This window comes from Callorhinus ursinus, unplaced genomic scaffold (genome assembly GCF_003265705.2).
Source record: "Callorhinus ursinus isolate GAN/ISIS: 27379988/994484 unplaced genomic scaffold, GSC_fseal_2.0 scaffold21, whole genome shotgun sequence".
Classification (NCBI taxonomy): domain Eukaryota; kingdom Metazoa; phylum Chordata; class Mammalia; order Carnivora; family Otariidae; genus Callorhinus; species Callorhinus ursinus.
In genome coordinates this window covers 1,387,506-1,398,992 of record NW_027397083.1, presented here as the reverse complement: position 1 = coordinate 1,398,992, position 11,487 = coordinate 1,387,506, and the positions used below count along the sequence as shown (strand labels likewise).

Genomic DNA, 11,487 nt, shown 5'->3' with positions numbered 1-11,487 from the left:
CCGCAGCGTCCAATCAGAGATATACTTCCGGGCGCAGAGGCAGTGCATCCGAGACTAGACCCAAAGGAAGTCTCAATGGTGGGAGAGGCGGGATCAGACCTCCAGACGCCGAAGCTGGGCGGGCGCTGCAAAGGCCGGAAAGATGGCGGTCCTGGCACCTTTAATTGCTCTGGTGTATTCGGTGCCACGGCTTTCACGATGGCTGGCCCGACCTTACTATCTTTTGTCAGCCCTGCTTTCTGTTGCATTCCTACTCGTGAGGAAGCTACCCCCTCTCTGCAACAGTCTCCCCACGCAACGCGAAGACGGCAACCCGTGTGACTTTGACTGGGTGAGCGGACCCCGCGACCTTCACTGTCCCTGCTCCCCGAGGTTGCATGCGGGAGCCCCGAGGTTCCCCTTTTTGAGGATACCTGAGGTTCCGAGCCTGTAGCGGACTTACAGACTGTTCGAATGTTAGGGCCTGGACCATCATCGAGCCTAAACCTCTTCATGCTTAATTAAGATGGGAAAACAGCCGGTGAGCTTGCTTAGCAGCCTGGCTCTTCGGATTCTTGAGTCCAGGGTTCTTTCCATCTCACCATTCATGCTGTTCAACAGTTGTACCCAAACTCTACACATGTTCAGTATTTTACAAGGCTACCCATTATATAAAGCCTCTTGAGCCAGTGAGGTAAACAAGGAGGGTAGTAGTACTCCCGTTTTATTCATGGAGAAATTGATCTCGGCGTGGTTAGGCGAGTTGCCAAACTAGTCACTAATGAGTCAACCAGTGAGTGAATGCGACCTGAAACCACTCTTTTGGCCATAGTTCCTGCACACTCCATCAGCCGTCTCTTAATTCAGTTAACATTTCCAGAGCATGCACTATCTGCTAGGCACTCTGCTGCATCCTGAGGGTGCAAAAATGAACACAAGTGTTAGACCCGTTGAAAGAAATTGTAAAAAAAAAATCTCTCGAGAGAGTCTTGCTGTACTTGAGTAAGAGAGGAGAAAAACGAGTTGAAGCTCTGTGCTCTCAGCTGTACAGCCGCAGCAGTGTTCTGAGGGAGGAGGGTCAACCCGAGGTTTTGTCTTTTTTCCCAGCCCCCAAAGTGAGTCTTGACCTGTACCAGAACCCACTCCCTTATTTTTATTCTCCATTCCTTGTTAACGCTTTCATACTTCCTCTGTCCTTTCCCAGACAGTATTACTGATAAGCTCAAGTGTAGTCATGCTACTTCCGAAGATCCTATTTTTATAGTGGTCCCCTCTTATCTGGGGCAGCTGGATATTCATTGCAAGACCCCCTGTGGTTGCCTGAAACCCTGGATAGTACCAAACCTTATATATATGATGTCTTGCCCTATACATACATACCTGAGATAAATTAATTTGCAATTTAGGGACAGTAAGAGATTAACAACAATAACTAATAATAAAATAGAACGATTATAACAAAGTAACCTAATGAAAATGATGTCAATGGGATCTCTTTGTCTCCCTCCCTTAAAATATCCTATCGTACTGTACTCATCCTTCTGATGATGATGATATCAGATGATAAAGTGAGGTGACATGAAGTGAGGTGAATGACATAGACATTGTAACATAGCATTAGGCTACTGTTGACCTTCTGTTGATAAGTCAGGAGGATGATCTGTGTCCAGACTGTGGTTGGCTGAAGGTAACTAAAACCACAGATAAGGGAGGACTACTGTATTCCATACTGATTTAACCAAAATGGGACTCAAAGATGTAAGTGGGTAGTAGTAAAGATTTTTTTAAAAAATATTTTATTTATTTATTTATTTGAGAGAGAGAGAGAATGAGAGATAGAGAGCACGAGAGGGAAGAAGGTCAGAGGGAGAAGCAGACTCCCTGCCGAGCAGGGAGCCCAATGTGGGACTCGATCCCAGGACTCCAGGATTATGACCTGAGCCGAAGGCAGTCGCTTAACCAACTGAGCCACCTAGGCGCCCCAGTAGTAAAGATTTTAATAAGTATAGGGATCTTTTATATAACCTATTTCTCTGTATACTCTCATTTAATAATATGCAAAACATTGGAATTTTTTGTATTTTACTATTTCTCTGATGGAATTTTTTTAAAATTAATTACATAGAGTTCATAACCAGTGTTTGTTTTCCTGGAAAATCCATGTTTTACTGATTTACCTTGGTGACTGGGAAGTTAGGATATTAAGGTAAATAATGTTAGCAATAACAGATAAATAAAAATAAAATAAGCCTCAAATTTTCAGGGATGTAACACAAGTTTATTTACTTATTTTTAAAGATTTTATTTATTTGTCAGAGACAGCGAGCACAAGCAGGGGGAGCCGCAGGCAGAGGGAGAAGCAGGCTCCCTGCTCAGGGAGGGGTGTGGGGCTCGATCCCGGGACCCTGGGGTCATGACCTGAGCCAAAGGCAGATACTTAACTGACTGAACCACCCAGGCATCCCAAGGATTGATAAAATTTAAAAATCATTTAGCAGAGGTACCTGGCTAGCTCAGTCAGTGGAGCATACAACCCTGATCTCAGAGTCATGTGTTCAAGCCCCACGTTGGGCATAGAGCTTACTAAAAAAACAAAACAAAACAAAAAAATAAAAAATCCAACCAAACAACAACAAAAGCATTTCTCAACCCCCGGTGAAATAATAAACCTAAGCAATGATCATCTGTGGATGCTAAAACCATCAGATGAAAGGTTGATGCATCCTCTGAAGGGATGCAATAGGGAGTCTCTAGCACCACCTGTGATGTATTTCTGGCAAAAGATTTGTGTTTCATTGTATTCAAGTCTCTAGATTTCATTGCCACTTTACAAGAAATATGGGAGATAGAAAATCATCATCAGAAGAACACATACCATAAGTTTGCAAGCAGCCAAATCCAGAAAGTGGGAAAGTTGAGAGTACAGATGACTCAATGTCTTTAAAAGATGAGTAGCCTGGGGTAAAAAGGAAGAATAGATAGTCTTTAGAGATAAAAGAAGACCCAAAGAAATGCATAAGCCAAATGCATTGTGTGGATCTGGCTTGCTTGTTCCTGATTTGAACAAACAACTGCACAAAGACAATTTGAAATTATTGGGATCATTTGAAGAAGGACCAAATATTAAATGACAGTAAGGAATTATTAATTGTGTTAAGTGTGATAATGGTATTTTGGTTTGTTAAAAAAAAAAAAAAAAAGTCCCAGGGCGCCTGGCTGGCTCAGTTGGAAGAGCATGTAGTTCCTTATCTTGGGATTGTGAGTTTGAGTCCCTCATTGGAAGTAGAGATTACTAAAACAAATAAATAAACTTTAAAAAGGGGGGCTTCTTTAAAAAAAAAAGTCCTTGGGGCGCCTGGGTGGCTTAGCTGGTTAAGCATCCAACTCTTGATTTTGCTCGGGTCAGCCTGGGTGTGGAGCTTGCTTAAGATTCTCTCTCTCTCCCTCTGCCCCTCCCCACCTTAAAAAAAAAGTCCTTATCTGTAAGAGATACACACTGAAGTATTTGCAGGTGAAATGATATAGTTAGAATTTGCTTTAAGTTTTTCCAAAAAAAAATGGGTAGCATAGATGAAATGGAACTGTTTTGGCAAAAGGTTACTGTTAAATCTGAGTAGTAAGGATTAAAGTATTGTAGGGGAGGAAAATTAATTTTTCCTCTACCTTTTAAAAATATTTTAAAGATTTTATTTATTTATTTGACAAAGAGACACAGCAAGAGAAGGAACACAAGCAGGGGGCGTGGGAGAGGGAGAAGCAGGCTTCCTGCTGAGCAGGGAGCCCGATGCGGGGCTTGATCCCAGGACCCTGGGACCATGACCTGAGCTGAAGGCAGACGCTTAACAACTGAGCCACCCAGGCGCCCCCATTCCTCTACCTTTCTGAGGTCTTGGCTGAGACCCCTGTAATAAAAGATTAAAAACAAAAGATAAACAAGTTTATTAACATGTATACCTCATGTATGTATGGGAGATATCCAGGGAAAATGAATAAACTCAGAGGTGGATTAGAACTCTGGCTTATATCACATCCTCAACAGAGAGCAATACATTTTTGGAGAAATGACTGAACAAAGGCTTCCAAGGACAGCAAACTGTGGGAAGGTAAACTAATGGTAGATAAAGACTCTCGTTTGTCTTTTTAGTTTCCTCTGGTGCTGTCTCCAGGCTGATAGGGTCTAAAGTCGTCTCCCTTGATTAACTTTTGTCGTGGTAGAGAGGGTTGGAGGAATACTTTCAAAAATTTATGTCCTGCTTTGGGGCAACTTGGGTAGCTCAGTCAGTTAATCTTGTGACTCTTGGTTTTGGCTCAGGTTGTGATCTCAGGGTTGTGAGATCGAGCTGGGTGTGGGGCTCCGAGCCCAGTGCACAGTCTGCTTGAGATTCTCTTCCCCTCCCTCTTCATCTGCCCCTCCCCACACTTGTGCGCGTGCTCTCTCTCTCTCTCTCTAATAAATAAATAAAATTTAAAAATAAAATATGTCTTGCTTTTAGACGGAGGGAGAGCAAGGAACTTTTTTGGTATCTATTTCTTAATTGCTTTTAGGCTGAAAATTTTAATGCAGAATAATCCAAAGTAGCATATTTTGGGGGGCACATTCTGCTACCTTTTAGTATCCTCTCTATTTTTATGTATGTTTGAAATTTTCCATAATAAATGGTTTAAAAACAAGGAACAAACAGAACAACCAAAGGGGCTCTGCTTCATGCCGTTTGTCTGGAACCCAGGTTCATTCGCCTCCCCCTATGGCATTAGGGTCATGTCATCATCAGCCATCCAGCAGATGACGACAGGAAGCTGGAACGCGAGGACACGTGCTTGCTTCCTGCCCCGCACAGACGTGGCACGTCGCTTCCACTCACATTCCACGCAGGAATGTTAGTCACACAGTGCTACTTGGATGCAAGTAGACTGAGTGTCCAGCCGCAGTATGCACAGGAGGAAACAAACTGGGTTTGGAGCATACATAGCCAGTCTTTGCCATTGACCCACTGTCTTTAGACACTCTTCCTTTCATTCCTACATTTGGTCTCCTGCTTGACCACAGGTCCTTTTTTTTTTTTTCCCCTTTTAAGTTCATCTTTCCACGTTTGTTAAATGCCAATTGTAACCCAATTTCATTTGTGAAAATGTGCTGCTTTCTGCTCAGGTGTATTTAGTAAGGTCTGTCATATTCCCTAACCCGCTCTTTACGTGTCTATTGGTAAAGCCAGTGGGTTACTTTTTGTTGGAGACTGATGCTAAAAACCCAGGACCTAAGGTCCATGACTTCTAGCTGTAAATTGTAGTTGATTGGTTCTGTGTGAAATAGTGATTTGGGTTCCTGTATTGTAAACAAAAAGGTCTGGAAGGCCTCAGACCATCTAGACTCTAGTTGCCCCCCCCCCCCTTACCATGCTTTCTTTCACAGGGTCCTTGTTATGCATTACAGTCTGTACTGTTTGAAATTACCTTGTTTGTTTCTTTGTCATGATTATTGTTTGTCTCACAGACCTTAGAGCCTAGAAAGTGAGAAAGAACTGGAAGCCCGAGGTACTGAAAACGGCCTTCTAAAGCTCTGAGAGGCCCCCTTCAGCTCTCAAATCCTACTAAAAGTGCATGGATTGGGGCGCCTGGGTGGCTCAGTCGTTAAGCGTCTGCCTTCGGCTCAGGTCATGATCCCAGTGTTCTGGGATCGAGCCCCACATCGGGCTCCCTGCTCTGCGGGAAGCCTGCTTCTCCCTCTCCCACTCCCACTGCTGTGTTCCCTCTCTCGCTGTGTCTCTCTCTCTCTGTCAAATAAATAAATAAATCTTTTAAAAAAGTGCATGGATTATCACTATAAATATTGGATGGCGAGGAATGATTTAATGTAAACAAAGCCCAAAAAATGGAATAGCCAGATATTGTATTAATGGAATATTACAGAAGGTTCCCTGGAAAACTTTTATTTGTTTTGTTTTGAGTTGGTAATATTGTCTTACAGTATTATACGGTACTAGGCTTTACACAGTTCTTTCATACCCATTATCTCATTTACGGCTCACAGTAATATTTTGAGACAGATACTGTTCCACTGAGGAAAGCAAAGCTCAGAGGTGAAGTGATCTGCCAAAGGGCACCAGCCAGTTTGTAGCAGGGTAGAACCTGACTGGTGTTTTTCCCACCACATCTTTGCCAACTCCAGTTGTTTCTTTACTGGTACCGTTCCCACTTTGGATCTCTGTTGGTTTTTACTCCATATCGGGCTCCCTTACCCACCCAAAGCATCGGTGTTTATGGCATTCCTGTCACTTTGATTCTGTTCCAGAGAGAAGTAGAGATCCTGATGTTCCTCAGTGCCATTGTGATGATGAAGAACCGCAGATCCAGTAAGTGTAGCCTGTTCCTCAGTTACTTGAGCTTAGGCCACATGCCCTCCGGAGCTGCTTTCATTCTTGTTATGAGAGGGGCACTATTTGGCGAATGAGTCCCTTATTCCATGCCAGGGCTGAATTTGATCTTGGACTTCTATCCTCTTACCCCTCTCCCATTTCAAAGTACCACAAGAAGAGTGACAAAACAGGATATGGGAGTATGCCGCCCAGCCTGACCTGTGACATCTTTGTGTTTCAGTCACTGTGGAGCAACATATAGGCAACATCTTCATGTTTAGTAAAGTGGCCAATGCAATTCTTTTCTTCCGTCTGGATGTTCGCATGGGCCTGCTTTACATCACACTCTGCATAGGTAAGGAGACTGGTTGTGGGAACCAAATTCCAACCCCACACAGGTCTCTCCATACCCTTCGTCCATCTCTTGTACTTCATTAATTATGTATGTGGCTCAGGTGATAAGAATCTACAGAAACTTTAAGAAGAAGAGAATGCATCAGTGGTCTGCATATGTCCACAAAGTGTATTCTTTGGTGCCTAAAATCTTTGACTCAGTTTGAAAGTAAATCCCCTGCTGCAGGCCTTATATGTTTCCTCTGACATCTTTTTTCCGTGTTTAGTGTTCCTGATGACGTGCAAACCTCCCCTGTATATGGGCCCTGAGTACATCAAGTACTTCAACGATAAAACCATTGATGTGAGTTCTCTTCCTCTCTTCTGTTTCTTGGGTCCCTTGTGGGTGATTCTGTAGTTGTGCTTTTTACTCACTAGGAGGAGTAACTGCTTCAGAATGGAAGTCAAGAGCACTGTGGTTCCTTACTGGAGCTAGGGAGACTGGGGAGGGAAAGCCGGGGCGAGGAATTAGATGCTCCAAGTCTGAACCTTTCTGGGAGCCTGTGTGATCCAGCTCACTGTTTCTTCCCTGTGTGTGGCAGGAAGAGCTAGAGCGGGACAAGAGGGTCACTTGGATTGTGGAGTTCTTTGCCAATTGGTCTAATGACTGCCAGTCGTTTGCTCCTATCTATGCTGACCTCTCCCTCAAGTGAGTACTGTATAGGGAGGGATGATGGAAGCAGAGGTGCTGTACTTTCCCTCTCATGGTTTTTGGCTCTGATTTCTGCACCTTGTAACCAAAGGTGTTTCTCCCCCGCTCCGCAAATATCTGTATTTCCACTTCCCTTGACCCGTTCTCTTTCATTATGTTAAATAATATATTTTTCTTAGGTACAACTGTACAGGGCTAAATTTTGGGAAGGTGGATGTTGGACGCTACACTGATGTTAGTACACGGTATGTAAGGGCCTGGACAGAGGGTCTGAGCCGTAAATCACTTGGAGTGATGTAGACAGATGCATTTATGGAGTACTTTCTGGGCCCTGTAGGTACAAAGTGAGCACGTCGCCCCTCACCAAGCAGCTCCCTACCCTGATCCTATTCCAAGGTGGCAAGGAGGTCATGCGGCGGCCACAGATTGACAAGAAAGGACGCGCTGTCTCTTGGACCTTCTCTGAGGTATCTGAAAGAGTGAGCGAGTGGTTTGGAGAAGGGTGTAGAACAGTAATGGGCTTTGGAGCCCAGCCTGGGTTTGATTCCTGGCTCTGCCACTTGGCCCACTAGTTTTGAGAGTGTGGACTAGTTACCAGATTTCATTCACGAATTCACTTAGCAAATTTGTTGTGTTTCTACCGTGTGCCAGAACTCCTAGTACAGGGGAACAGTTATTAAGATTCAGTCTCAAAGGCCCTTGTCAGTATAGTCTGTAGGCCTGAGGTTCCTTAGCAGTAAATTGAAGAGAGTAACACTTGGATTGCAGGGTGGTTTTGTAGAGGACATTAAATAATGTAGCTGTAATTTCTTGGCACAGTGATTGTCACATAATGGGTACTCAACTGTACAGGGTTGACTCTTCCAGGTACCCAAAAAAGGAGAGTTAGGTTAGAGTAGATTTCTGTCCTTTCCTTCCTTCTTTCCTAGACTGTGTCTAAATACTTCTTACTTCCCAGTAAGGACTCTCCAACCAGAACCCTGATGTGCGTATGTACCTCTTTTGTGCAGGAGAATGTGATCCGAGAATTCAATTTGAATGAACTATATCAACGGGCCAAGAAGCTATCAAAGGCTGGAGATAATACCCCTGAGGAGCAGCCTGTGGCCTCGACCCCCACGGAAGTGCCAGATGGGGAAAGCAAGAAGGACAAATAGAATCCCTGCCTTGTCAGTACTTCCTCACCTTTGAGGCGCTGCCCCTCCTGTAACCACAAGCCTTGCCTGAGGCCTGGGCCTTTTATTTATGTTTTGTCCTTCGGCTATCCCTGAGTGGGGCAGGGGACTGGCTGCTTCTGATTTTAAAGAGGCTTTGGGGAATTGACAGGCATCCTCCAGGACGACCTCCACTGCTGTGGCCAACTTTCACTGGAAGAAGGGAGAAATCTACCATGGATGAGGAAATGCTTTCCCTCCAAGCTTGGGTCAGTTATCAGTTACTGTCCACCGCTCACATGTCTCCACCATGCTGTTTTCATCCCTCCTCTTAGTGGACCTACACAGTCTGCTTAGATTATATTCAACCTAACAGAAGATGCCTCTGTATGGAGTCTGCGCTAGGATTTTTCCCTCAAGGACCCTTGCTTATTTAGGCACTTCTGGCTTGGTCTGTGGCCTTCTTTAAAAAGTATAAGGCTAATTTTGCCACTGGTCCCAAGGAGACACCTTTAACCACTGAGTGTACTCATTGAAGATAATATTGAATAATCCCCCTATGTTTTGGAGTTTGGGAGGAAGGGGAATAGGTTTGAGACATTCCTTTGTGTGGTGGGGCCTCCCGGAGAAAGCCCTTGGGCAGGAATGGGGTTTCCACTTACTCTCCTACCTACTCCCAACACCCAGTTGATGGTTTTCCGTAATAAAGGAACTGGGATTGCCTTTTGTTTGCGCCTTTGTGTGTTCCTCGCCCATTAGAAAAAGCCTGGCCATTGCGGAGGAAGTGCTATCTCCTCCTCAACTTCAAAGGCCATCCTGATGAGTTTCTCCAGCTGCCCGGCATTGGTCCCCAGGATCAGGGAGAGTCAGGGAATGCTAGTTACCGTAATCCCGGACGGAGTACTGACCTCGCCGAGTTAGGTTGCGGGTTTGCTTTGGGATTGGCCCGAGGTTTCCAGGGAGCAGGTGTGTCGGCGGGGGTGGGGTTTGTGTGTCGTGGTCCACGCTATTTGGCCCGACGGAGGCTTACAGAAACGCCTGTGTGAAGCCAGGCTTGTTTCGGAGCTGCCTAGTCCGCGCCCCTCCACAAGCGCGGGTGGTTCGGTCTGGGGCTCCCTGTCGCTCACCCCCCCGCCGCGGGCAGAATGGTTGTGCCCAGGGAGCCCGCCTCCAGACCACGTGTGCTCTCGGCCACGCTTTGCGCAGCTAGGGAGAAGCTTTGTCCCGGCGGCGGGCTTCCTGGCCTGTGGTTTGGAGCTCGGAGCGGCGTTGGCCGGACCTCTATTCGCGCCCAGCTCGGCTCGGCTCGGCTCCCTGCCGGGCTCCAGGCCCATGGCTTCTCGCGGGAGAAAGCGGAAGGCCGAGGTGGCGGTGGTCGCGGCGGCGGCGAAACAGGAGAAGCCGGCGGGCGGCCGGAAGGCAGTGGAGGCCGCGACCGTCGTAATCGAGCATTGGTGAGGGGTCTAGAGAAACCCGGGGAGGCGGGCCAGGGCCTCGCAGGCCAAGACCCCAGCCTCTGACCTTCCCCATCTCTCTCTAGCACGAGCTGACGCGTCTACGGGCGCAACGCCGCGGCCCTGAGCCAGGCGTTGCGCCTGGAGACCCCGGAGCTACCGGTGGAGGTGAATCCTGCCAAGCCCCGGAGGGGCAGCTTCGAGGTGACGCTGCTGCGCCCAGACGGCAGCAGTGAGTGGCGGCCCGGGAGCAGGCGGGAGGCGCTGGTCTCAGCCCGCGGGCACCTCGTCATTTGGGGGACCTGCTGGTGTATTCCAAAGTGACTAAGCTTCCTCGGTCATTTTCCAGGTGTGGAGCTCTGGACTGGGATTAAGAAGGGGCCCCCACGCAAACTCAAGTTCCCTGAGCCTCAAGAGGTGGTGAAGGAGCTGAAGAAGCACCTTTGCTAGGGTGTGTTGGGCAGAAGTCCTCACGCTGAGGTATGAAGGGGGGGTAGGGGTGGATTTGGGGTATTTGCGAAGCAGCCCTCACAGTCCTCTCATTTTACACATGGTCTACAACTTGTAACTCTTCTTGCTCAGGATTTCCCCTTTCTGCTGGTAGGAAAAATAGAAATCGGCAGTAAAATTGTGTCCTCTTACAGTGCCCTTTGCTAACTGCATGTTTCACTGTCTTTGGGCTAAGTTGTAGGCTGCTGATGGTAATGTGAATGGCTTTTTACAGAAATGCAAGTTGTGCCCTTTGAAGATGCGGTTATTGCCCTGGCGCGGGGCGCCGGGGGGGGGGGTACGGACCCTTTTTGTATTTGTTAGAAATTTATTTTGCACACCTGATGGCACTTGTTTCTTAAAGCTGGTGGTGTAAACCCCCCCGTTTCCTCTTTTGTGAGTTAAAATCGTTGACACTTGTTTTTATTTTTCTCCCTATTAATGGCACAATTTTTGTGTAATCTCACGTGTGCTTACCCCTACCCTACCTTTTTGTGTTTGTTTTTGCTCCTAGTATGTTTTTGTTAATCCCATGTGAAAACTACAGTGGTGTCGCTCGTGGCCCCAAGGATTTGACTGGTCTTTATCCCTAGCACTTGGACATGTTGTCAGGCACTTGATATGCTGAGTAAAATGTGGGGGAGGATGCAATCCTTGAACTCCCCCTGGGTTTGTGGGTTCTGGGGCGGGGGACACAGCTTCCTCAGGCTTTAGGATTGCCTGGGCCCCTTCTCTAACCTTTTTTTCACCTGTCATGTTTACAGCCTCCTGTCCCTGGTGATGTTGGAGCATTTATGATGGAACATGGCCAAACTTCAGTCATGTACCTGAAGCCATGGTTTCTTCCCCTCCAGAGAGGATGGTTCAGTTGTGAGGCGACCCTCTCGTAAGGCATTGAAAAGTTCTTGGATTTGGTTTAATAAAAGTTGAAATAAAGTATTTGAATAATAAAGTAAAACAATCTTATGGCAAGAAATGGACAAAACCAGCCTTTTGTGGGATTGGCTCCCCTT

General features: G+C 46.4%; 2 protein-coding genes across 3 annotated transcripts; both read left to right on the top strand.

Moving 5' to 3' along the window:
• The first annotated feature begins 44 nt into the window (after positions 1 to 44).
• On the top strand, positions 45 to 9,259 carry TMX2 (thioredoxin related transmembrane protein 2). Of its 2 annotated transcripts, XM_025878855.2 has the most exons (8): positions 50 to 331; positions 6,269 to 6,329; positions 6,574 to 6,687; positions 6,953 to 7,029; positions 7,268 to 7,374; positions 7,557 to 7,622; positions 7,715 to 7,844; positions 8,388 to 9,259. In XM_025878855.2, exons 1-8 carry the CDS (start codon positions 143 to 145, stop codon positions 8,532 to 8,534), a joined length of 891 nt encoding a protein of 296 aa, XP_025734640.1. In that variant the 5' UTR covers positions 50 to 142; the 3' UTR covers positions 8,535 to 9,259. The 2 variants fall into 2 exon arrangements, with proteins under 2 accessions (XP_025734641.1, XP_025734640.1); XM_025878856.2 differs by lacking the exon at positions 8,388 to 9,259 and having other exon boundaries at positions 45 to 331; positions 7,557 to 7,611; positions 7,715 to 7,839.
• A 441-nt stretch (positions 9,260 to 9,700) lies between these two features.
• Positions 9,701 to 11,450, top strand: SELENOH (selenoprotein H). The gene is made up of 4 exons (XM_025878857.2): positions 9,701 to 9,985; positions 10,072 to 10,217; positions 10,335 to 10,465; positions 11,239 to 11,450. The coding sequence occupies exons 1-3, from the start codon at positions 9,864 to 9,866 to the stop codon at positions 10,433 to 10,435; spliced, it is 369 nt and encodes a 122-aa protein (XP_025734642.1). The 5' UTR covers positions 9,701 to 9,863; the 3' UTR covers positions 10,436 to 10,465; positions 11,239 to 11,450.
• The last annotated feature ends 37 nt before the right edge of the window (positions 11,451 to 11,487 follow it).